Source organism: Leptonychotes weddellii, chromosome 1 (assembly GCF_054177405.1).
Source record: "Leptonychotes weddellii isolate Sample4059 chromosome 1, ASM5417740v2, whole genome shotgun sequence".
Taxonomy (NCBI): Eukaryota; Metazoa; Chordata; class Mammalia; order Carnivora; family Phocidae; genus Leptonychotes; species Leptonychotes weddellii.
Window position 1 is genome coordinate 90,671,486 of NC_138369.1, and position 26,840 is coordinate 90,698,325.

The 26,840-nt window shown below is 36.3% G+C and overlaps 1 protein-coding gene across 5 annotated transcripts in view; it reads left to right on the forward strand.

Moving 5' to 3' along the window:
* Nucleotides 1-26,840, forward strand: part of RNF13 (ring finger protein 13) — a 151,121-nt gene that overhangs the window by 32,868 nt on the left and 91,413 nt on the right. For 4 of the 5 annotated variants that reach the window (XM_081827631.1, XM_081827626.1, XM_081827635.1 and 1 more), the window contains one exon: nt 24,776-24,901. In XM_081827631.1, coding sequence (XP_081683757.1) covers nt 24,776-24,901 — 126 coding nt within the window. Of the gene's footprint in view, nt 1-19,112; nt 19,148-24,775; nt 24,902-26,840 lie in introns of those variants that run through there. The other variant, XM_031028069.2, reaches the window with a different exon arrangement.

Below are 26,840 nucleotides of genomic sequence, written 5' to 3' on the forward strand. Positions count from 1 at the left end.
TGGGCGCCTGGGTGGCTCAGTTGGTTAAGCGACTGCCTTCGGCTCAGGTCATGATCCTGGAGTCCCGGGATCGAGTCCCGCATCGGGCTCCCTGCTCAGCGGGGAGTCTGCTTCTCCCTCTGACCCTCCTCCCTCTCATGCTCTCTGTCTCTCATTCTCTCTCTCTCAAATAAATAAATAAAATCTTTAAAAAAAAAAATTACTAAATTTTAGAACATTCTCCTCCCCCGCAAAAGAAACCCCATACCCATTGGCAGTCATTCTCCATTTCTTCGCAACCCCTCCAGTTCCAACCCTAAGCAATTATTTATTTTTTGTCTCTATAGAGTTGCCTATTCTAGACATTTCATTTATAAATGGGATCATATAATATGTAGCTTTTTTGTTTCTGGCTTCTTTCACTTAGCAGTTCTTTAAGGTTCATTTGTTTTGTAGCATATATCAGTACTTTGTTCCTTTTGATGGCAACTAATCTGTTGTATGCGTATACCAGATTTTGTTTACCTCTGCATCAGTTGATGGACATTTGGGCATTTTTATTTTTTGAATATTATGGATAATTCTGTTATGAACATCAGTGTGCATGTTTTTATGTCTGTTTTTATTTCTCTCAAGGATTCACCCATTTATTTTTAGAGAGAGCAAGCACAAGTGGGAGGAGGGGCAGAGGGAGAGGGAGAGAAGCAGACATCCTGCTGAGTGTAGAGCCTTTTGTGGGGCTTGATCCCATGACCCTGAGACCATGACCTTAGCCAAAATCAAGAGTTAGACAGTCAACCAACTGAGCTGCCCAAGTGCCCCTTTTTTCTCTTGAGTATATACTTAAGGGTAGAATTGTTGGGTCATATGGTAACTCTGAAACTGCCAGATTGCTCCAAAGTGGGTGCGTCATTTTCAACTCCCACCAGCAGTGTGTGTAATTTTTAAGTCCTCCCATTTCTTTGTCAAGACTTGTTCTTAATCTTTTTTTTTAATAGACATTCTAGAGTGTGATAGCACTTCACACCCACTAAATCAAAATGTGGTTGTGATTTGCATTTCCCTAATCATTAGTGATATTGAGCATCTTTTCATGTGCTTATTGGCCAGTCATATATCTTTTTGAAGAAATGTCCATTCAAATCTGTTGCCTATTTTATCTATCTATCTATTTATTTATTTATAATTTTAGGTGGTTAATATACGGTGCATATTGGTTTCTGGAGTAGAATTCAGTGATTCATCGCATACAACACCCAGTGTTCATCATAAGTGCCCTCCTAATACCCATCACCCATCTAGCCCCTCTCCCACCCAACTTCCTCCATCAACCCTATTTATTCTCTATTGGTAAGAGTCTCTTATGGCTTGTTTCCCTCTCTACTTTTCATCTTTTCCCCCTTCCCATATGTTCATCTGTTTTCTTTCTTAAATTCCACGTATGAGAGAGATCATATAGTATTTATCTTTCTCTGACTGACTTATCTTACTCAGCATAATACCCTGTAGCTCCATCCATGTACTTGCAAATGGCAAGATCTCATTCATTTTGATGGCTGAGTAATATTCCTCTGTGTGTGTGTGTGTGTGTGTGTGTGTGTGTACACACACCACATCTTCTTCATTCATCAGCTGATGGATATTTGGGTTCTCTCCATAGTTTGGCTATTGTTGATAATGCTGCTATAAGGATCAGGTTGCATGTATCCCTTTGAATCTGTATTTTTGTATCCTTTGGGTAAATACCTAGTAGTGCAATTGCTGGGTCATAGAGTAGTTCTAAATTAACATTTTCAGGAATTTCCATACTGTTCTCCAGACTGGCTGCACCAGTTTGCATTCCCACAAACAGTGTAAGAGGGTTCTCCTTTCTCCGCATCCTCACCAAGATCTGTTTCCTGACTTGTTAATTTTAGCTATCCTGACAGGTATGAGGTGGTCTCTCATTGTGGTTTTGATTTGTATTTCCCTGATGATGAATGATGTTGAGCATCTTTTCATGTGTCTGTCAGCCATCTGGATGGCTTTTTTTGAAAGTGTCTAATCATGTCTTCTGCCCATTCTTAACTGGGTTATTTGTTTTTGGGTTTTGAGTTTGATAAGTTCTCTGGAGATTTTGGATACTAACCTTTTATCAGATATGTTATTTACAAATATCTTCTCCCATTCAATAGGCTGTCTTTTAGTTTTGTTGATTGTTTTCTTTGCTGTGAAGAAGCTTTTTATCTTGATCAAGTCCCAATAGTTCATTTTTGCTTTTATTTCCCTTGCTTCAGGAGATGTATCTAGTAAGAAGTTGCTGTGGCCGATGTTAAAGAGCTTACTGCCTGTGTTCTCCTCTAAGAATTTGATGGTTTTCTTCCTCACATTAAGGTCTTTCTTCCATTTTGAATTTATTTTTGTGTATGGTGTAAGAAAGTGGTCCAGTTTCATTCTTTTGTTGCATGTTGCTGTCCAGTTTTCCCAACACCATTTGTTGAAGAGACTGCCTTTTTTTCCATTGGATAATCTTTCCTGTTTTGTCAAAGATTAGTTGACCATGTAGTTGTGGTCTATTTCTAGGTTCTCTATTCTGTTCCATTGATCTATGTGTCTGTTTTTGTGCCAGTACCATACTGTCTTCATCACTACAGCTTTGTAATAGAGCTTAAATTCTGGAATCGTGATGCCTCTAGTTTGGTTTTTCTTTTTCAGAATTGCTTTGGCTATTCAAGGTCTTTTGTGATTCCGTACACATTTTAGGATTGTTTGTTCTAGCTCTGTGAAAAATGCTGGTGGTATTTTGATGGGGATTGCATAAAATGTGTGGATTGCTTTGGGTAGTGTAGACATTTTAACAATATTGTTCTTCCAGTCCATGAGCATGGAATGCTTTTCCATTTCTTTGTGTCTTCTTCAATTTCTTTCATAAGTGTTCTGTAGTTTCAGAGTATAGATCTTTTACTTCTTTCGTTAGATTTAGTCCTAGGTATCTTACTGTTTTTGATGCAATTGTAAATGGGATCAATTCCCTGATTTCTCTTTCTGCTGCTTCATCATTATTATTATTTTTTAAAGATTTTATTTATTTGACAGACAGAGACACAGTGAGAGAAGGAACACAAGCAGGGGGAGCGGGAGAGGGAGAAGCAGGCTTCCCGCGGAGCAGGGAGCCCGATGTGGGGCTCAATCCCAGGACCCTGGGATAATGCCCTGAGCCAAAGGCCGCTGCCTAACCGACTGAGCCACCCAGGCGCCCCAATTGTTACATCTTCTTGATGGGTAGATCCCTTAATTATGATAGAATGCCCTTCTTCATCTCTTGTTACAGTCTTTGTTTTAAAATCTCGTTTGTCTGGTATAAGTATGGCTACTCTGGCTCTTTTGACATCCATTAGCATGATGGTTCTTCATCCCCTCACTTTCAATCTGCAGCTGTGTTTAGGTCTAAAATGAGTCTCTTATAGGCAGCATATAGATGGATCTTTTTTTTTTAATCCATTCTGATACCCTTTGTCTTTTGATTGGAGGATTTAGTTCATTTACATTCAGATTTATTGAGAAATATGAATTTAGGGCCATTGTGTTACCTGTAGAGTTCGGTTCTGGTGATTTTCTCTGGTCCTTTCTAGTCTTTGTTGCTTTTGGTCTTTTTTTTTTCTCCACTCAAAGAATCCTCCTTAAACTTTCTTGCAGGGCGTTTTAGTGGTCACAAATTCCTTTAGTTTTTGTTTGTATGGGAAACTCTTTATCTCTCTTTCTATTCTGAATGACAGCCTTGCTGGATAAAGAATTCTTGGCTGCATGTTTTTCCCATTCAGCATGTTGAATATTTCCTTACACTTCTTTCTTGCCTGCCAGCTCTCTGTGTACAGATCCGCTGCAAACCTGATCTGTCTTCCCTTATAGGCTAAGGACCTTTTTTCCCTTGCTACTTTCAGAATTCTTTCCTTGTCCGTATATTTTGTGAATTTGACTATGATATGCCTTGGCGATGGCTGGCTTTTGTTGAATTTAACTGGAGTTCTCTGTGCTTTTTAGATTTTGATGTCTGTGTCCTTCCCCAGATTAGGGAAGTTTTCAGCTATACTTTGTTGAAGTAAATCTTCTGTGCCTTTATCTCTGTCTTCATCTTCAGGGATTCCTATCATTCGCATGTTATTATGTTTTACTAAGTTATGGAGTTCTCGAAGTCTGCCTTCATGGTCCATTACTTTTCTTTCCCTCTTCTTTTTGGCTTCATGATTTTCCATAATTTTATCTTCTGTATAGTAATACTTTGCTCCTCTACTTCGTCCATCCTTATTTTTGTGGACTCCATTTGTGTTTGCAACTTGATTACAGTATTTTTAATTTTGGCCTGACTAGATTTTAGTTCTTTTATTTTTGTGGTAAGGGATTCTCTAGTGTCTTCTATGCCTTTTTCAAGCCCAGCGAATATCCTTATAAACGTTGTTTTAAATTCTAAGTTCAGACATCTTACTTATATCTGTATTGATTAAATCCCTGGCCATGAGTTCTACCTCATGTTTTTTCTTTTGGGGTGAATTTCTCAGTCTTGTCGTTTTGTCCAGAAAAGAAAAGAAGAAAGAGAAAAAAGAACAACCAAAACAAACAAAAACAAAGCACAAAACAAAAAGAAAAAAACCCAAGAAAAACAAAAATACAAAACAAGATAACCAAAAAAACCCCCTAGCTCCTGGGTGTGTTTTGGTCTGCTTGTTAAAAGAATCTAGATCCCAAAATAAAATGAAATGAAAGTAGACAAAAATAAAATTATATCTGAAAAGTATGTGTGTGTGTGTGTGTGTGTGTATAAATTTAAAAAATAAATTAGAAAATATAAGAAAAATGAAACAATAAAAATAAAAGAAATAGAGAATAAAAGTAAAAAAGAAACTTGATCCTATTTTCCCCAGAGCTGAAACTTTGCAGCACTCAATCCAAATGCTTCTCCAGTGCTCAGGTGGGCGGGGCTTGATGTATGCTGCTTGGTCTCCACTAGGTGGGGCTGTTTTGCTCCCCGATGGCTTTCAGACCTGATGGGCAGGATGAAAATGGCTGTGTCCTGCTGTCTAACCTGGGAGCTGAAAGTTCTCCCCCTATTCTTTAGTGAACCCTCACAGAAAAGCAATCAATGTTTCTACCAGTTTCCATCTAAACCCTGCATTCACCCTGCCCCAGTGGAGCCTGTTTAGCTCAGGTGTGTGACTGAGTTTCAGAACTCCAAATTTTAGGGATGCCTGTGGGGCTGACCAGCACTCTTCCCTCCAGGGCAGGGTCTTGTTGCGTTTGTCACCCGTCCCAGGAAAGCAGTCGCATGACCAGTGGCGGTATGCAGTTTATAGCAGAAAGCCAGCACCAAGATCTGCTGCTCTCTGCTGGCTTCCTGGCTCCTGTGCCTGGGAACAGTGCAGCAACTTGGTGCCATCCATTCTTCCTGCAACCCAGGGGATCCTCAGACCACCCTGTCACTCCTGGGATTCTGCCCCTCTTCGCCACCTGAGCACCTTTAATCCAGGCATGTCCCCCACGGTAGCAAATTTAAAAGTTCAGATTTTCACGCTCTGCCCCTCCTAATATTTTGTGGTAGCCTCAGTAAGCAGGCTCCCTCCTTGCTGCGGCATCTACAGCTATGTCTCCTCCAAGTGAACTTCCGCTTCTCCTACCTTCCAAAAGGTGGTTGCTTTTCTACTTGCAGAATTGCAGTTTTTGTTTTCTCAGACCTCCAATTGACTTCTTGGGTGTTCACAGTAATTTGAAAACTATCTAGCTGTGTTCAAGGGATGAGACAAGCTCAGGGTCCTCCTACTCCTCTGCCGTCTTAACTCCGCCTTTGCTCATTTTAAAATTGGATTCTATGAATTTTTATTACTGAGTTGTAAGATTTCTTTATGTATTCTGGATATAAGTCCCTTGTCAGATATATGATTTGTAAATACTTCCTCCCGTTCTCTGCCTTGTCTTTTCATTTTTTTGATGATGCCCTCTGAAGTACAAAAGGTTTTAATTTTGATTAAGTCCAATTTGTCTTTGGTTTCTTCTGTTGTTTATGCATTTGGTATCATATATACGAAATCATCGCCTACTCCAAAGTCATGAAAATTTATGTATGTGTTCTTCCAGGATTATTTTGACTTAGTTCTCAGATTTAGGTCTTTATTTTGAGTTAATTTTTCTGTTTAATGGGAGGTAGAGGTTCAACATAATTCTTTTGCATGTGGATAATCCAGTTTTCTCACCACCAGTTGTTGAAAAGCTATTCTTTCATTACATTGTCATGGCACCCTTGTTTTAAAAAAAAAAAAAAGTCAACCATAAATATGAAAGTTTATTTCCAGAATTTGTATTCTATTCCATTGATCTATCTGTATGCCGGTATACGTTATTATAGCTATGTAGTAAGTTTTAAAATTGGAAGTGTGCATCCTCCAATTTTGTTTTTCTGTTCAAGATTATTTTGGCTATTTTGGATACCTTGAATTTCCATTTAAACTTTAGGATCACCTTGTCAATTTCTGCAAAAACAAACAAAAAACAAAAAAACAAAAACCAAGCTGGGGTTTTTATATAGATTGTATCAAAATTGTAGATTAATTTAGGGAGTATTGGCATCTTAACACTAATAAGTCTTCTTATCTATGAAAATAGACGGTCTTTCCATTTATTTAAGGTTGTTTAATTTCTTTTAACAAAATGTTGTAGCTTTTAGTGTACAAGTCTTACACTTCTTTTCTTAAATTTATTCCTGCTTTTGATACCATTGTATCAAAAAATTGTATTTTCCTAGTTTACTTGTCAGATAGCTCATTGAAAGTTATATAGAAATAGTTGATTTTTGTACATTAATCTTGTATCATGTAACCTTGCTGAACTTGTTTATTAGTTTTAATTTTTTTTTTAGAGGATTTCTTAGGGTTTTCTATGTACAATTGACCTTTGAACAACGTGGGTTTAGAGGCACTGACCCCCACATGGTCAAAAAACTATGTATAACTTTGACTCTCCCAAAACTTAATTACTAATACTATTGACCAGAAAAGCCTCAGTGATGATATAAACAGTCAATCAACACATATTTTGTATGTTATATGCATTACATTTATATACATAAAATTAATATACAGTAAACATATAACACAATATACAGTAAAGTAAGAGGGAATAGAAAATATTATTAGGAAAACCATAAGGAAGGGAAAATACGTTTATAGTACAATACTGTATAAAAAAAAGAAATATCTGTATAAGTGGGCCTGTGAAGTTCAAGCCATGTTTTTCAGGGGTCAGCTGTATAAACTCATGCCCTCTGCAAATTAAATAGATTAATTTTACTTCTTCCTTTCCAATTTGAATGCTTTTTATATCTTTCCTCTTTTTTTTTTTTGGCCTAATTGCCCTGGCTAGCACTGCCAGGACATTTTTTAAATTGAAGAATATTTTTTTTATTATTATTTTGAAATTTGAAATGTTTCTTTGACATGAAGCAATGAATGTCTAAAATAATTAGGAAAAGGCAAATACATTTATGAGAAATTCCCAAATAATCCCATTTAGGACATTTCTGAATAGAATTGTCAAGAGCAGACATTCTTTTCTTTTTTAGATTTATTTATTTATTTAAAAGTGTGTGCGGGGGGTCGGGGAGGACCAGAGGGAGAAGGATAGAGAAACTCAAGCAGACTCCTCACTGAGTGTGGGGCTTGATCTTCTGAACCATGAGCCAAAACCAAGAGTCGGTTGCTTAACTGACTGTACTACCCAGATACCCCCTGCCTTTTTTTTTTTTAAATTTATTTATTCATTGGAGAGAGTGTGTGTGAGCAGGGGGAGGGGCAGATGGAGAGGGAGATAGTCTCTATGCTGAGCAGAGCCAGATGCAGAACTTGATCCAGGACCCTGAGATTATGACCTGAGATGAAATCAAGAGCCGGCTGCTTAACTGCCTGAGCCACCCAGGCACCCCAAGAGCAGACATTCTTATCTTGTTCATTAGGGGCAAAGAATACAGTCTTTTATCACTAAATATGATGTTAGCTGTGCATTTTTATAGATGTCCTTCATTAGGGTGAAAAAGTCCCCTTCTACCCTTCTATTCCTAGTTGGTTGGGGATATTTTTTGTTTGTTTGTTTTTGTTGTTGTTGTTTTTTAATCATGAGGGGGTGTTGATTTATTTCAAATACTTTTTTCTGCATCTCTTAAGATGATGTGACTTTTGTCCTTCTATTGATGTATAGTGTATTACATTAATTAAATGATTTTTGGTCATAAATCAACCTTGCATTTCTGGTATAAATCCAGTTTGATGAGGTCTGTAATCCTTTTTATATATTGTTGGATTTAACTTGCTAGTATTTTTTTGTGAGGATTTTTACTTCTATATTCATAAAAGATATTAGTCTGTAGTTTTTTTCTTTCAGTGTCTTTGTGTAGTTTTGGTGCGATGGCAATGCTGGCTTTATAGAAAGAGTTAGGAAGTGTTCCCTCCTTTTTTGTTTTGTTTTTCATATTATGTGGAAGATTGGTGTTTATTCTTACTTGTGTGTTTCTATAATATACCAGTGAAGCCATCTGGGCCTGGCCATTTGTGGTGGTAATTTATTGATTTTTTTTTTAATCTCTTTATTTGTTACAGATCTATTTAAATTTTTTTTATTTCTTCTGTGTCAGTTTTTTTTTTTTTTAAAGATTTTATTTATTTATTTATTTGAGGGAGAGAGAGTGAGATAGAGAGAGCCCAAGAGGGGGTGGGGTCAGAGGGAGAAGCAGACTCCCTGCTGAGCAGGGAGCCCAATGTGGGACTCGATCCCGGCACTCCGGGATCATGACCTGAGCCGAAGGCAGTTGCTTAACCAACTGAGTCACCCAGGCGCCCCTCTTCTGTGTCAGTTTTAGTAGTGTCTGTATTTTTCTAGTAAATTGTCCATTTCATCTAGTTTATCTAGTTTGTTGGCCTATAGTTTATAGTACTCCCCTTACTCTGTAAGGTTGCTCGTTATGTTCCCTCTTTTACTGCTGATTTTATTAATGTGAGTCTTCTTTCTTGGTCAATCCAACTGAAGATTTGTAAATTTTGTTGATTTTTTTTTTTATTTTCAAAGGACCAACTTTTGGGTTTGTTGATTTTCTTTTTTATTTTTCTATTTTACTGATTTGTACTCTAGCCTTTACTATTTTCTTCCTTTTGCTTGCTTTAGGATTAGTTTGCTCTTCTTTTTCAAGTGTCTTAAAGTGGAAGGGTTAGGTTATTGATTTGACATTTTTCTTCTTTTTTAATATAGGCATTTATAGGCATAAATTTCTACTGAGCAGAAATTTTAACTGTATCCCCTTAATTAGGGTATGTTGTGTTTCTCTTTTCATTTTCAAAATAATTTTGTAATTTCTTTTGTGAGTTATTTGATTCATTGGTTATTTAAGAATGTGTTGTTTACTCTGTACTTATTTCTGAGTTTCCCCAAATTTTATTGATTTCCAGTTTTACTTCAGTGTGGTCATAGAACATACTTTGAATGATTTCAGAAGTTATTGAGCATTGTTTTATGGTCTCATATACGATCTATGCAGGAGAATGTTTCATGTGCAATTGAGAAGAATGTATACTTTGATGTTGTTGGATGAAATGTTCAACAGATGCGTGTTAGTTTAGTGGGCTTACAGTGTTGTTCAGGTCTTCTGTTTCCTGGTTGATCTGACAAGTTCTATGTATTGAGAGTAAGATATTGAAGGCTCAATATTATTGTTGAATTATCTGTTTTTCTTTTCAATTTTGTAAGTTTTTTACTATGTGTAATTTGGGACTTTGGTGCCTATATGTTTATAATAGTTATATCTTTCTGACGTATTGGCCTTTTCATCATTATAAAATGTTCTTATTTCTGATAATGTATTTTTGCTTTAAAATTTATTTTGTTTGTATTAGTATAGTCATTCCAGCTTTTATATGGCGGCTGTTTGTATATCTATTTCATCCTTTTACATTTAAACCATTTGTAATTCTATTTATGTGTTTCCTGTACTTGGCATACAGTTGGAGCTTCATTTTTAAAATCCATTTTGACAATCTGTCTTTTGAATGAATTATTTAATTCATTCACATGAATGTTATTTATTTTTTTTTTAAGATTTTATTTATTTATTTGACAGAGAGACAGCGAGAGAGGGAACATAAGCAGGGGGAGTGGGAGAAGGAGAAGCAGGCTTCCCGTGGAGCAGGGAGCCAGATGCAGGGCTCGATCCCAGGACCCTGGGTGCCACCCAGGTGCCCCACATGAATGTTATTCTTGACATTGGATTTACATTTGCCATTTTACTTTTTGTTTTCTGTGTTTCATGTCCGTTTTTTTCCTTTTATTGCTTTCCTTTGCAATAAGTTAATATTTTCTAGTGTATCATTTTAATTCATTATTGATTTTTTTTTTTTTTAAGATTTTATTTATTTGACAGAGAGATAGTGAGAGCAGGAACGCAAGCAAGGGGAGTGGGAGAGGGAGAAGCAGGCTTCCTGCTGAGCAGGGAGCCCGATGCGGGGCTCGATCCCAGGACCCCGGGATCATGACCTGAGCCAAAGGCCGATGCTTAACCAACTGAGCCACCCAAGCGCCTCTAAATAAATAAAATCTTTAAAAAAAAGAGAAAATCAGTGACAACTAGAGTTGGTTCTTCAAAAAGTTCAACAAAACTGACAAACTGTTAACTTGACTAAGAGGACTCCAATAACTAAAAATCACAAAAGAAAGATAACATTACTACTTATATTACAGATGTAAAGGTTTATAAGAGTGTACTATGAACAACTGTAGAGTAAAAATTGGATAACCTAGAAGAAATGGACAAATAACTAGAAACATACAACCTACCAAGACTGAATCATAAAGAAATAGTAAAATTGATTAGACCTATTACTAGTAAGGAAATTGAATTAATAATCAAAAACCTCCTAGGAAATAAAATCCCAAGGACCAAATGGCTTTACATGAAGTCTACCAAACATTTAAAGAAGAATTAACACCAATCCTTCTCAGGCTCTTCCAAAGAACTGAAGAGAAAGGAGCACTTCCTGACACATTCTGTAATGGCAGCATTACCCTGATACTAAAGTCAGACCCCACAAGCAAGAGAAACTACATTCCAATATCCCTTATATATAACGAAGCAAAAATCGTCAACAAAGTACTAGTAAACCAACTTCAACAGCACATTAAAAGTATTATACACCATAACTAAACTGGACTTATTCCTGGAACGGGAGTATGGTTCAATATATGAAAATAAATATAATATACATTAACAGAATGTAGGGAAAAAAAAAATCTCACAATCATCTCAATTCATGTAGAAAACACATTTGATAAAATCCAATACCCTCTCATGATAAAAACACCCAACAAACTAAAAAAAAAAGAGAAGTAAACTGACTCACCATAATAAAGAGCATATATTTAAAAAAACACATTTAACAACGTATACTCAATGACAAAAGACTGAAAGTTTTTCTTTCAAGATCAGGAATAAGACAAGGATGCACACTTTCACCACTTTTTTTTTTTTTTTTAAGATTTGAGAGAGTGAGAGCATGAGTGGGGGGAGGGGCAGAGGGAGAGGAGCAGGGGAAGCAGACTCCACTGAACATGGAGCCCGACACAGGGCTTAATCTTATGACCCTTATTAGATCACGACTTGAGCCGAAACTAAGAGTTAGACACTTAACCAACTGAGCCCCCCAGGTGCCCCATACCACTTCTTTCCATCATAGTACTGGGAATCCTGGCCAGAGCAATTAGGCAAGAAAGAGAAATAAAAGGCATTCAGATTGGAAAGGAAGAAGTGAAATTACCTCTTTGCAGATGACATGATCTTACATGTAGAAAACCATACAGATTCCACTAAAAAATTGTTAGAACTAATAAATGAATTCAGCAAAGTTGCAGGATACAAAATCAACGTGCAAAAATAAGTTGCATTCCTAAACACTAACAACGAACAATCCCAAAAGGAAATCAGTAAAACAATTCAACTTACGAGAGCATCAGAAAGAATAAATATTTGAGATAAACTTAACCAAAGTGACAAAAGACCTATACCCTGAAAACTACCAAACTTTGCTGAAATTAAAAGACACAAACATCCTATGGATGTTAATCCTATCATGGATTGGTAGACTTAATATGGTTAAGATGTCAGTACTGCCCAAAGCAATCTATAAATTTGATACAATTCCTATTAAAATCCCAATGATGTTTTTTGCAGAAATAGAAAAATCCATCCTATAATCTATATGGAATCTCAAGGGACCTCTAATAGTCAAAATAATATTGAAAAAGAACAAAGTCAGAGCTCTCCTACTTCCTGATTTTAAAACTTCCTACAAAACAGGGCGCCTCGGTGGCTCCGTTGGTTAAAGCATCCGACTCTTGATTTCAGCTCAGGTCATGATCTCAGGGTTGTGATATCCAGTCCTGCATGTTGGGCTCCACATTCAGCTTAAGATTCAGTCTCTCTCTCCCTCTCCCTCTGCTCCTCCCCACCCACTGCATGCTTGCTCTCTCTTAAAAAAAAAAAAAACAAAAAAAACTTACTACAAAGCTACAGTAATCAAAGTAGGATGGTGCTAACATAAACAGACACAAAGACCAATAAAATAGCATAGATAGCTCAGAAATAAATACATATAAGTCAAATGACTTTGACAAGGGTACCAAGACCACTCAAAGAAAGGATAGTTTCTTTCAACAAATGGTATTGGGAAAGCAAGATATCCACATGCACTACATGCAAAAGAATAAAATTGGACCCTTATACCATATAAAAAATTAAAGACCTTACGTTTGAGTCAAAGACCTAAATGTAAGAGCTAATATATAAAACTCTTAGATGAAAACATAAGGGAAAAGCTTCATGACATTGGATTTGGCAATGATTTCCTGGGCATTAAAAGCACAGGCAACAAAAGAAAAAATAGATGATTGGACTTCATCAGAATTAAAAATTTTTTGCATCAAAGGGCAAAAGACCCTAAAGACAACCCATGGAATGAAGGAAAATATTTTTCAATCATATATCAGATATCCAGAATATATAAAGAGCTCCTAGGATTCAATAAAAATAAGTTAACCTGATTTAAAAATGCACACAGGACTTGGACAATCATTTCTCCAAAGAAGATAAACAATGGCCAACAAGCTCATGAAAAGATACTCAGCATCACTAATCGTTAGGGAAATGTAAATTAAAACTGTATTGCATATATGTTAGGATGACTATAATCAAACAAAATCATAAATATGGACAAGGATGTGAAGAAATTGGAACTCTTGTGCATAGCTTGTGGGAACTTAAAATGGAAAAACCACTGTGGAAAACAGTATGACAGTTCATCAAAAAATCAAATATAGAATTACTATATGGTCTAGCAATCCCACTACTGGGCGAATACTCAAAAGAAATGAAAACAAGAACTTGAACAGATATTCGTACACCCATGTTCATAACAGCATTATTCACAATAGCCAGAAAGTAGAAACAACCAAAGTATCCATCAATGGATTAGTGGCTTAAAAAAATGTGGTATATGCACACAATAGCGTATTATCCTGCCTTAAAAAGAAAAGAAATTCAAAAAAAAAAAAAAGAAAAGAAAAGAAATTCTAATACATGTTATAACATGAATGAACCCTGAAGATATTTTGCAAAATGAAACCTGCTGGACACAGAAGGACCCTATGATTCCACTTATATGAGGTGCTTAAAGTAATCAGGTTCATAGAGACAGAAAATAGAATGGTAGTTGCCAGTGGGTAGGAAGAAGGGTAAATGGAGACATTGTTTAAGGGTACAGAGTTTAAATTTGAGAAGATGAAAAAGTTCTGGAGATGGGTGGTAGTGATGCTTGTACAATGATATGAATATAGACACCAGACCAAGATGTTGACATAGGAAGTTCCTGGATTTTCCCTCCTCCCATGAATGCACAGAATATACAGCTACACATGGAGTAATTCCCTCTGAGAGAAATCCAGAAACTAGCTAGGTGATTCCTACAAATCAAGCAACTAAGAAAATACTGACATAGTTTTACAGGACTTACTCTTGCCACAAATCCTACCCTCACTACAGCATCATACAATCAAGAGGGAACCTCTAATTCCCAGCTTCCTTCTGAGAAGCAAAGAGTTGGGACCACACATCTAGCACTCCAATTTTTTTTAAAGACTTTATTTGAGAGAGAGAGAGAGAGAGTGAGTGAGTGAGAGCACGAGCAGGGGGAGAGGTAGAGAGAGGAAGAAACAGCCTCCCCACTGAGCAGGGAACCTGACACGGGACTGGATCCCAGGACCCTGGGATCATGACCTGAGCTGAAAACTAGAGTCAGATGCATACCCAACTGAGTCACCCAGATGCCCCTCTATTTTAAAAAAAAATTTTTTTTTTTATAATTCCACTTTATCTCTGCTGTAATAATTATTATTCCCTTGTTTCTTCTAGCTTTGGGTTTAGTTCTTCTTATTCTTGTTTCTTAAAAGTATAAGTTAGGTTGTTGATTTGCAGTATTTCTTACTTTTTCAATGTAAGCAATTATAGCTATAAATTTCTTTCTTGGCACTACTTTTGCTACATCACCTAAGTTTTGGTATGTTGTGTTTTCATTTACATTTGTCTCAAGGTGTTTTCTAATTGTCCTTTCTATTTCTTTTACCTCTTTTTAAATGCCCTTAGGTTTGAACTTTACCCCACACTCACTCACTCTCTTTCTCTTTCTTTTTCTTTTTTAAAGATTTATTTATTTATTTGAGAGAGAGAAAGAGCAAGAGTATGAGTGGGGGGTGAGGGACAGAGGGAGAGGGAGAAACAGACTCCCCACTGAGCAGGAAGCCTGACCTGGGACTCTATCCCAGGACCCTGAGATCATGACCTGACCTGAAGGTAGACGTTTAACCTACTGAGCCACCCAGGCGTGCCCCTCCCACACTCTGTTTCAAATAAAGTAAGTTTCTTTAGGAAGAACTTTGGAGGTCTTTTCTCACAGACTGCCTCTCTTACTGGGCAGACTTTCTGAGCCATTGATCTGGAATTGGCTCCATTCAAAATGCATCAGCCTCACTGGTTTTCTAATCTAGGAAATGACTGTGTACTTACTGTTTCCTGTGCTTGTTTCTTTATTACTAAAATCTATGTATCTCTTGAATGATTGCCTAGCACAAACCACATTTTCATTTTTGGTGACTCCCTGCTTTATGTGCAGTGTGCTGGTTGGAGATAGTTGTCTCTGATCTACTGTTTGCCCCTCTCAGCATGGATCCTTTGTCCTGAAGGTGAGCTAGGGTGAAGGTGACCAGGGCCCCAGTGTTCTTGGTTTTGTGTACTTTGCCATATTCACCAGGATTTAGCCTTTGCAGTTTAGAGCTGGAGAGGATGACAAATGGTGGTGACCTTCCCTTCCTGCTGAGATACCATATTCCTTAACTGGAGCTGAGGGGAAAAGGAGCCCTGTGGTCTTCGCCACTGCAGTCCAGAGTGGAGCTTCCATCTGACTGACCTAATGGTGTCGGGGAAGTGGGTTGTGGCTCAAATGCCACAAACTTTTGATTTTCTTACTTTAGCTCTCCTTTAGCATAAATTTCTCATCAACCTAATAACTATCATTCTTGGTTTAACAGAGCAGTTGTTTTGAAGGAACAGTTTCTCCTAGTCTTTTAAAATAATCTCTTTGATAATAAGAATATTCTTCTATATCGTCTGCCTTTTTTTTTTTTTTTTTTTTTTTAGTTTTTGACAGAGAGAGACAGGTAGAGAGGGAACACAAGCAGGGGGAGTGGGAGAGGGAGAAGCAGGCTCCTGGCTGAGCAGGGAGCCCGATGCAGGGTGCCCCTATATCCTCTGCTTTTATAGAGATACTGTTTGGACATTAAGAGGACTTCTAATTTGAGACTTACTTATATGATTTATAGTTGGTAGCTTCTCAGTTTTTATATTAAATATTGGGTAAGTATGTGTACTCAAAATGATTGCAATTTTGTGGGAGTATTTTCTCAGTCCTGTCTGAGCAATTTTACCAGTATGAATAGATATAAGAGCTATATTCAGAATTTACAAATTGAAAAGTTGATAAATGTAAAACCAGGAAGGAGAATGTTACACTAGAGGTCTCCATAAGCAACAGATACTTTATCATACTCATTTCTGTTATACTACAGTGTCTGGCATAGAATGTAAATTTCTTGAAGGCAGAATCTTTATCTCTGGGAGTACCTGAGTTATAGTAGGGATTTAGCAAATTTGTTCAATGAACCAGTGTATCAGTAAAACAAAGAATAGGGGCACCTGGATGGCTCAGTCGTTAAGCGTCTGCCTTCGGCTCAGGTCATGATCCCAGAATCCTGGGATCAAGCCCCGCATCGGGCTCCCTGCTCAGTGGGGAGTCTGCTTCTCCCTCTCCCACTCCCCCTGCTTGTGTTCCCTCTCTAGCTGTGTCTCTCTGTCAAATAAATAAATAAAAAATCTTAAAAAAAAAAATAAAACAATCAAAATGTGGCAATTAATGTTTCAGGTTGACCTGTTGGGAATAAATTATGAAGTAGGAAATAACCAAAATGTCCATAAATATATTGAGCAGTTTGCCATCTCAGGGTTTCATTAGTGTTCTTCAGTGAGCATGAAAAACCATATTTAAGGGGCACCTGGGTGGCTCAGTCATTAAGCGTCTGCCTTCGGCTCAGGTCATGATCCCAGGGTCCTGGGATCGAGTCCCGCATCAGGCTCCCTACTCAGCGGGAAGCCTGCTTCTCCCTCTCCCACTCCCCTTGCTTGTGTTCCCTCTCTTGCTGTCTCTCTCTGTGTCAAATAAATAAATAAAATCTAAAAAAAAAAGAAAGAAAAACCATATTTAAGAATCTGGTAGCCTGATGTTTGCTGTTTTTAGGGTGATTTATGCCATCTGTTTTCTGCTTGCCCTCAGAAGCTCTGTGGAAAAAAACTTGAGGATAAAAATTCCAACTTTAGGATTTATTTTGCTATCTGACAAGTAGGAAATATATTGGAGATATACCAACATCTTGGGGTCACCTTTACACCTTTATGTCTAGCTTGTTTTATATGTCTCATTTAGGAGTTTTTGAGTCATTGTGACTCACAGCACCATCAATTAGCAGCTGAATCTTGGGTGTGTTATCTTCTTTGAAGCTTAAGTATTTTCTTCTCTAAAACGGGGATGATAATGCCTGTGATTTCTGATCCTCATTTGTGAGCATAAAGCTGTCTGTGTGTTCTAGGACTTCAATTTAGTTATGATAGTTAACTTCAACAGCCACAAATGAGTCGAAAAACCAGTTGTCTATAAACCACGTATCAAACTTCTACGTAATACAATGAAAGATGGGATTAATAGGATAATAGAAAGGTATAAGAGGGGGAAGAAAAAAAGGTGACTTAGACTGCTAATAATTTTAATAATAAGTGCATGTGAACTTTTGCCATAAAGGTGGTGATTATATTAGCACAATGATAAAATTATTAGAGTGCTAGGCTGAGAATAGGGAAACCTGAAACTTAGTGCTGGTTTAATCCCTATATTTGTGGAGATGAGTACTGTGCTAAAATGGGAAGAACATTGGCTTTGGGGTCAGTGTTACTAGGCTTCAAATTATGGTGCTATCACTGGGCGAGTTATTCAACTTCTTTAAGTCTGTCCACTTGTCTATAGTAATACATATCCAAAGCATTAGGGTAAGGAACATAGCTGTTATTTATTATTTCTTGCTCTTATTTTGGGTTTTGTTTGCTTTCCCCCATTTTTTCTAGTTTCTTTAGATGAATATGGAGGACCTTTTCCTCTTTTCTAATACAAATATTTAGTGCTATAAGTACTATGTTAGTTGTGTCTCACAAATTTTGGTAAGTTGTGTTTTTATTTTCATTCACTTCAGATGTTTAGGGCTCCTTTGGCCCATTTCTGAGGCAGTAGTTTCCTGAGGACTCTATTTGGTGTTCTGTATTAGAAAGTTTTCCCACTGTGGCCATTAAGAATACAACAATTCCCAGCCCTGTGTAGACTCCAGGGGTTGTTCTGCTTACTCCTTTCATTCTCACTTTTGGTAGCTCCCTCCTTCACAAAATGCAGATTATTACTCAGCCAAGGACTTGAGTGGACACCTGCATGTATCTAGAGTTCTCTCTTTGTAGCTCCCTTATTCCCAATATGGTGTCCCAGAAAACCTTAGCTGCCTTGGCCTCTCCATACTCTGAACTCTGTCTCCTCAACTCACTGAGACCACGAGACTCTGGGTTCTCCTGCCCTGTTCTGAGGCTTGGAATTTCTCCAGGCAGTGAGCTGAGGTATTTGCAGGGCTCATTGAATTTATTTCCTTCTTCTCAGCAATTGCTGTCTTGTGCTGTTATCCATTCTTTGAAAGCTGACATTTCATACTCTGTTTAATTTTCTAGTTATTTAAACCAAGAGGATAAAACTAGTCCCTGTTACTCGGTCATGGCTGGGAAGTAGAAGTAATCTTAGCATCTTAGTAGGTAATTGATACATGCTAATTATCAAATCTTTTTAAAATAAATCACTCAAAAATTCTTATTGGAGTAAATTCTCAAGATGGGTGATTTTAGAACTGTGTATTGACATTATATAAATTTTTATGCTTTTTCTTTTTTTGTTTTTAATCTCAGTGCAATTAATACATATAGTAGTCTGGGACTTCTTTTTTAAGGTTTGACATTCCTAGAATATTAATATGAACCAAATTTTGTTTTTAATGCTTTTTGAACTTTTTCAGAAATAATATGTTTTAAAAATTATATAGTTGGTCTAAGTAGTTATTTACTGACTTAGCACTTTTAAGTATTTAATGTTTTCAGTTATTTATGGGCTTATTGTATTTTTTGACATCTTTTAATCAGATATTATTAAGACCTAAAATCTAACTCAGTGGTAAAATATATAACCAAAAAAGGTTACTGAGGAGAATTCTGACAGTATACAAGGGGAGATGTAACTTTGAGATGAAAGATAATCGGTTAGTGATTTAAAAAATGCCACAAATGTAATATCTAGATTTGTGCATTTGTTTTTTTTAAAGAACCTTTTATTATAATTTAGTTAAAGGCTTGACCTTTAATTATTATATAACCCTCAAATTTCTGTCTTATTCAGTGCTTTCCTCAGTGATGTGCAGAAAGACATGGAAGGTATGACTATTAAATTTGCAAATGGCATGAAGCTTGGAATGGTTAAAATACTAATGTTTTACCCTTGAGTCCTAAAAGATAGGTACTGAAAAAAGGGGAAAAATAGCTTAGTAGCAGCATCTGTCAAAAATTTGTTAAAAAAAAAACTGCAATGTGTTTGCCAGAAACATCAATACATCAGTTACAGTGCATTAAAAGAAGTGTACAGTCAAGAGCAGGTTAAAGAGTGATAGTTCCTATTGTTACCTTCTTGTTGTTGATGTGTTTGATTTATTTAAAAAATTTTTTTGAAATAAATTTAGACATAGAAAGGCTAAAAAATAGTAGAGAGTTTCCATATACTCTTTACTCAGTTTCTTTTTTTTATTTTAATTTTTTTTTTAAGATTTTATTTATTCATTTGAGACACAGAGATAGAGAGAGAGAGCATGAGCAGGGGAGAGGCAGAGGGAGAGGGAGAAGCAGGCTCCCCGCCGAGCCAGGAGCCAGATGTGGGGCTCGATCCTAGGACCCTGGGATCATGACCTGAGCCGAAGGCGGACACTTAACCATCTGAACCACCCAGATGCCCCTACTCAGTTTCTTTTAATGTTAACATTTTATATAACCATGGTGCCTTTATCAAATCTAAGAAATTAAAATTTATACAATATATTAAAGTACAGACTTCTTTCAGATTTCACAGGTTTTTCCACTAATAACCTTCTTGTATTCCAGGATCCAATCCTGGCTATCTGTTGTTATATTGGTCAGATCATTTATAGTAGTATGTTCGGGTTTTGGCCCCAAATTAAAATATTGTAAAGCTTAAGAACCAAATCAAATGCCACTTTTTCTGTTACTGCCTCCCATAGTTTGATTTGCTCTGTTGTGTGCAATTGTACTGCATGTTGTTTATACTTTGTTTTCTCTTATTGGATCTGTTAGTCCTTAGCCAAATAATTAATATTGGAAAGAACTCAATCTTATTAATCCTCTTACAAAGAGCCCTTAGGAAATGAGACCAGTGTATTCAGAGCATAGTGTTAAAGGAACTTAAAGTAACATGAGTAGTGGTTAAAGGACATTTTACTGTATAAGAAGAGCATAATTTCCAGCTATTTGTGAAAAAGGAATTAAATGTGTCCTGTATGTGAAAATTATGGGTAAATTTTGTCAGAATGATCTGATAAAAAATTAGGGAAAAGAGCAGTGGATATTTTTAAAATCGTAGAAAGTTGTTGATATAAATAAATCCATCTGTTTCACATAAGGAAAATGTTAGCTAATAAAGTCTGATCAGTGTAACTCTTTGGTCTATGTTTGAATGTAAAAATTATGACAAAGTTTCCTTTGACATCTTCGTTGTTTGAAATACTTATATCAGATTTTGCAATCAGCCTTAATTGCCATTTAGACTAACATTTTGGCTTTTTCATTTTTGTAAATGTTCATTCTTGTTTTTGTTGCCCATTTTGGTTTTCACCTAGTTGGGTTTTATTTTGTTTTGTCATCTTATGGAAAGTAGTATAGCATAGTGGTTGAGAACATAGATTCTGGAGTCAGACTTCCTGGGATTGCATGCCTCCTGTGTAACCTTGGGCAAGTTACCTAACCTTTTTGAGATTTAGTTTCCTCATCTTCAAAATAAGGATAATAATAGTAGTTACCTCCTTGGGTTATTGCATAGATTAACTGAATTAGAACATTGAAAGAGCATAGTGCCCAACACAGAGTGTTGAGTGCCATGGCTCCACGAATGTTAACTCCTTGCTGTTACTGCAGTTAACTAGTTAATTTACAACCTCAGATACTAACAAAATAACTCACCCCTCTCTGTCTCTCTTGTTCTGCTTTTAACTTTTATACTCTTACAAAGGGAAAGATGTACTGCTGCCTTGCTTTCAACATTTTTGTTGACATTATAACTGCATATACTTTTTAAAATTTTACTATTTTTTTTTTAAAAGATTTTATTTATTTACTTGACAGAGAGAGTGCGCACAAGCAGGGGGAGCAACAGAGGGAGAGGGAGAAGCAGACTCCCTGCTCAGCAGGGAGCCAGATGCAGGGCTCCATCCCAGGTCCCCGAGATCATGACCTGAGCTGAAGGCAGCCGCTTAACCGACTGAGCCACCCAGGCTCTTAATTTTACTATTTATATAGTTTAACATTTAGTGCAGACTGAAGGGGAGGAAGGTTAAAGCTCTTTTCAGCCTGAAACAATCTTTTAAACAAAACCACTTTATCAAATTATCTACCTACTTGTGCACTTATTAACCAGTGTAATTTATCAACGAAAGTAATTTTTCCATAATGTTTATTGAAATATTAGTGAAATATTGTAGTTCTAAATACCTTCTGAAGCATTAAAGCAAAATTATATTCAGTATGATTTTTATGTTTAGGTCATTTTGCAGTTAAAAAGTGGTAACCCAAACTACTTTGGAAAGCTTGGCAGTGTTTACTAAAGCTTGATACCCTATGATCCAGTTTGATAGCCTATGGTTCTAGTTTTATGTATATATTTAACAGATGTGTACATGTGTTAATGTCCATGGAATGTTTATAGCAGCACTATTTGTAATAGCTCCTAGACTAGAAATTACCCTAATGCTCATCAACAGTAGAATAAATTTTGGCATAGTCACACAATGTAATACTATATAGAAATGGCGGTAAAAGATCCGCCAAGTACAGTTGCTCAACAGTAGGGCTGAATCTCACAAATACAGCATTGAGAGAGAGAAGTCTAAAAGGCCATTTACTATGCTATATGGTTTTGTTTATGTCAAATGTAAAATTAGGCAAAATGAAGCTGTTAGAAGTCTGTGTAGTGACATTAGGGATGGGGTTTGAGGAATAGTGACTGGCAGGAAGGATGAAGGGAACTTCCGGAGTACTGTTAATGTTCTATTTCCAGATACAGGTGTGTTCAGTTTGTGAAAATTCATCAAGCTGGAAAATTATATTTTGTGTACTTTGCTTTATGTATAGTCACAAAAGCTTTCAAAAGAAATTGACATATTTATATATTGTAGGCCTGTTGCATTATACATTTGATGATATTGAGGTGCCAGTCTGCATGCATTATTTTTGTCCAGCATTCTTGTTTAAACATCAGAGAATTACAACAACGAAGAGAGGATAGATGGGCATCTAGTTTAAGTCTCCTAGGCCTTGGTAGTTTTCTTGGGCTTCCTACATGTTGGCATAAAGTGCCCCTGTCAGAAGGTTGAGTTGAGGATCTTTGATTACAGAGTAAGCATCCTTTCAATAAGAAGAGATTGGCTCTGAGAGGTGATAGTAGGCATGTGGATGGGGCTTAAGGTAGCACCTCCTTGGCCATTCTTATTCAAGGAACCAGGGAGTTGTGCCAAATTAATTGACAAAGCCCATTACACTACCTTGTAGACTTTGTGGATGATACAAAGTAAGTTTGCACTTAGTTTTAAGTGACTCACATCTCCGGGAAGGATAAGATTTAGTAAGTTGATTTAGAAAGTTATTCTTTTAGCATAGTCTGCAGCAAAGATGATATTTAATAATTTAAGAACTGTTTTTTTTAAGACTTCATTCAGTTTTCTGTTAATGCAACTAGATTGTTTTTTGGACTTTTAGCTTACATTTGACTTTTGTAAATATTATGTTTAAAAATAATACACATTTGTCATAACAGATATAACAAAACAGTTATTAAAAAGCAAAACCCCTTTTCCAGTTTCACTTGTAGATCTTTTTTTGTATCTGTATATACCATAAATTAATTGATGCTACAATGCATTTATTTTATTACCTTGTATTTTAACATACCTGAAATTGGGATGTGTCTTTCAGTTGCTCTCCACTAGGTGGCAATTACAATGGAGTTGACTTCGCCAGACATGGGAAATTAAGCCATAGCTGTTCATATTATTTTCACTTCAGTTGAGTTATATTCCTTGTTGGTACTATATGGGTTGAGTTTAATTGCTGTTACAAGTATCTTGAAAAGAATTGCACTGTGTGATTTGTCACTAAAGCAAAAAGTTAGTGTTTGTGCAGAAAGGCATAGAAAAGGCAGCAGGGTATGAATTTAACATGGATTGAAGCAAATAGTCATTGTTGGAAGGATAACCACAGTTCTGTTTCTCTGCAAAATAAAAACCAAGTGCTTTATAGAATCAAGAAAGGGATCTATTTTATAAATAAATGAAGGTATGCTGCATTTTATTCCTGAAACATGCAAAAGCATTTCCCATTACAAGCCAATCAGTGCAGCTTAAGGCAGGAGAAATTGCCATATCCTGTGGATAGGTGGTTGGTGTGACCAATTCACATACCATATAGGAGGACTATTGTTAAGGCACTGTGTCGGGGTACCTGGGTGGCTCAGTCATTAAGCGGCTGCCTTCGGCTCAGGTCATGGTCCCAGGATCCTGGGATCGAGCCCTGCATCGAGCCCCGCATCGGGCTCCCTGCTCGGCGGGAAGCCTGCTTCTCCCTCTCTCACTCCCCCTGCTTGTGTTCCCTCTCTCGCTGTGTCTCTCTCTGTCAAATAAATAAATAAAATCTTAAAAAAAAAAAGGCACTGTGTCATAGCTTTAATTGTTCACTTCTTACAAATTAACTGAATTTGGTGATCTTTTTATGTATTTATTCAGTGTTTTACATCTGTTGAGATAGTCATTTGATTTTTCTTTTCTAATCTGTAAATGTAACTTTTTTTTCTGTTAATTAACATTTTATGTAATATATTTTCTGATGTCAAACCATCCTGTATTTCTGGGAAAGCGACTTGATTTAACTTTTTAAATTAATAGTTATTTTATGGATATCTTTTTAATTTAGAGTGTATGGATTTACCTCATTCTTTTTAATGGCTCCATTTTTCTGTTTTTTTGTTTTTTGTTTTTTTTTTTAAGATTTCATTTATTAGAGAGAGAGGGCACTAGGGAGAGAGAGCAAGCACGAGTAGAAGGCAGAGAGGATTGGGAGAAGCAAGCTCCCGGCTGAGCAGGGAGCCCAACGTGGGACTTGATCCCAGGACCCTGGGATCATGACCTGAGCCGAAGGCAGACGCTTAACGGACTGAGCCACACAGGCGCCCTATTGAATGTTTTTTTAAATGGCTGCCGTATTGATGTGCATGATTTCCAGCTTTTGCTATTAAAAACAATGTAGCAGGGAACATCTTTCTATATATATCTTTATATACTCAGGCTGATATTTCTATAGAACAAATACCTAGAAATGTGCATTTTCATTGTTTGATAACATGAAAGAAATGTAAAAGTTAATTTTAAAAAAGTATTTACTTGGTTTAGAAATGCCAGTGATCATTGGAAAATATACCAACATGCTAACAGTGGTTTGTCTTTGGGGTGATGGGCTTATGTGTGATTAAAAACAACAACAACAACAACAACAACAAAACTTTAATGGGAGAATTGGAATGAACTTTAAAAAACTAAGTGCTTACGAAATCAAATACTACTTTAGAAGTCCTGGGATTGTGAGCATTTGGAGTCTAGGAACTGTCGTAGCTCCCAGATAATTCATCTAGCATAATGCAAAATACATGAAGCAAATTTAAAAGATGTAGAAGTAAGTTGAATTGATTTTTTGAGTTTAACGGAGAAAAAAAACTTCTTGCCAATTCTTTTTCAGGGTTTTTTGATTAACTCAAAACCGGAGAATGCCTGTGAACCCATAGTGCCTCCACCACTAAAAGATAATTCATCTGGCACTTTCATCGTGTTAATTAGAAGACTTGATTGTAATTTTGATGTAAAGGTAATGTTTGCTTTTTTCCTTTTTTTTTTTTTTTTAACTTTTTTTAGTTTATCTACCTTAAATTCTCCCTTGTTTCAGAAAGGCTTTAAGAAGGTTTATACAGTTCATCCAGATTAAAAAAAGAAGGTGAGGACGAAAGGAAAATGGGAAGTTGGTGAAGGCAAGCAAGAGAGGAGCAGGTTTATTTAAGTTTTATTCATCTGCCACAAAATTGACTCTAAGCTTTTAGCAGCCAGTACAAAAAGGAGGACAGCTCGCATGGTTCATAGTTTCTACAAGATTGTAAACAAATTGACAAGGATAAAAATGATTGCTCTTCGTTCTAAAAATTTTCAGGTGGTTGTTGGGAATCTTGAACTGTGGTTTAATAGTAGAATATTGCTTGATCTAATCTACGAATGGAAACATGAACCTTCAGTTTTATGCCTTTACTCTTCCATGACCAATACTACACATATATTTTTATTTATGTTGACATTGGGATTTCTCTTTTGCAATAAGCTAACTCTGTCACCTGTACAAAGTTTGTCTCCTGGTGTGGGTTAGGTCAGATAGTAAAACAAAGTTTGCCATAGGACTTCCCTCACTATCATCAGTGCTGTTCTAAAGGTGTGGTTTTTTGATACTTTTAATACTGTCTTTACAAAAATAGTTTTGGATGGTCTTGGCCGAAGAGCCACATTGAGGCCTGTATAAAATAAGCCTTGATGTTACTTTTACTGAACTACCTCAGACCTGAGTGTCATGTAGTTTCTTGCATGTATCTTAGAGAATAGACATGGGATATTACTTCATGGACTTGACATAGCTTGATCTTAGATGATTTGTTCAGTAGGAACAGACCCCTGTTGTGCCTGAATTTTTGTCTCTGCTCCTTGCATTTCATGAAAGAATTGACACTTCCATAATAAACTTATTAAAGGAATAAAATAATAACTGAAAAAGGGTTTGGAAATGTAGAGCACTTTGTAAATGATAGGTGTTGTTACTGTTTTATATCATTTCCAAATCTAAACTCTTAGTTGCCTTTAAATGGGAAATAAATTAGAGCTTGAAGTCAAATGTAGATTTCCTGCTCTTCAGAATTATATGTCTTTTTTATAGTAATTTGAATTTAAGCCATTTTAAGATTTGATCCAGAACTAAACTGTAATAATTGCAGATTGTTTCAACAAAAAGGAAACATTATTATAATATTTCTTTAATTTCTTGCTGCTAAGAAATTAAAAGTAAACTAAAATTTGCTGATTCTAAGGTTTATTGCATTATTATGCTATGTAATTTTTGGCTCAGTCTAGTCTTTATTAACTAGAAACTACAATACTTTTTTTTTTTAAATAACTTTCTTCGTTGGGGATGGAAGGTGGGTCACTGCAAAATTTAAGGAAATACTGTCATTGAATGTTTATTTTTGATGGTGAAAACACAACTCTGGAATGAATAGGTAGGCTTATTAGTCCTCTTGTCCCTTTAGTGGATCCTCATCATGAGTCTGAGTGCTTCTAATAGAGTTTTATGATTAGCTGTACTCCAGCTCATCTCTTCCTATTTCCTGCCTTGAATTTTATGCTGCAGCCATTCCACCTCCTTGAAGTCTCTCGACTTGTTGTAACAATGCTGACTATACCTTTGTGCCTTTGTATATACTATTTCCTCTGTCCAAGATCTCTGTCCAAGATGACATTTAAGTGCTAGCTGAGGATATTATCTTTTCTGGAAGCCTAACTTTTTTTCTGCCCTGATAGAATGAATCATTCCAGCTCAATTTGCCACTCTTCCACTTTGTAAATATCTCCTTTACCCTTTATCACATTATTATTATTTATTATATATATATTTCACTTGTGAGCTGTGTTTAGAGTTCATGTTTTAATTATAGTTATTACCTAATTTGTATCATGGTGCATAGTAGAAGAGCAATAAAGGTTTGTTAAATCAA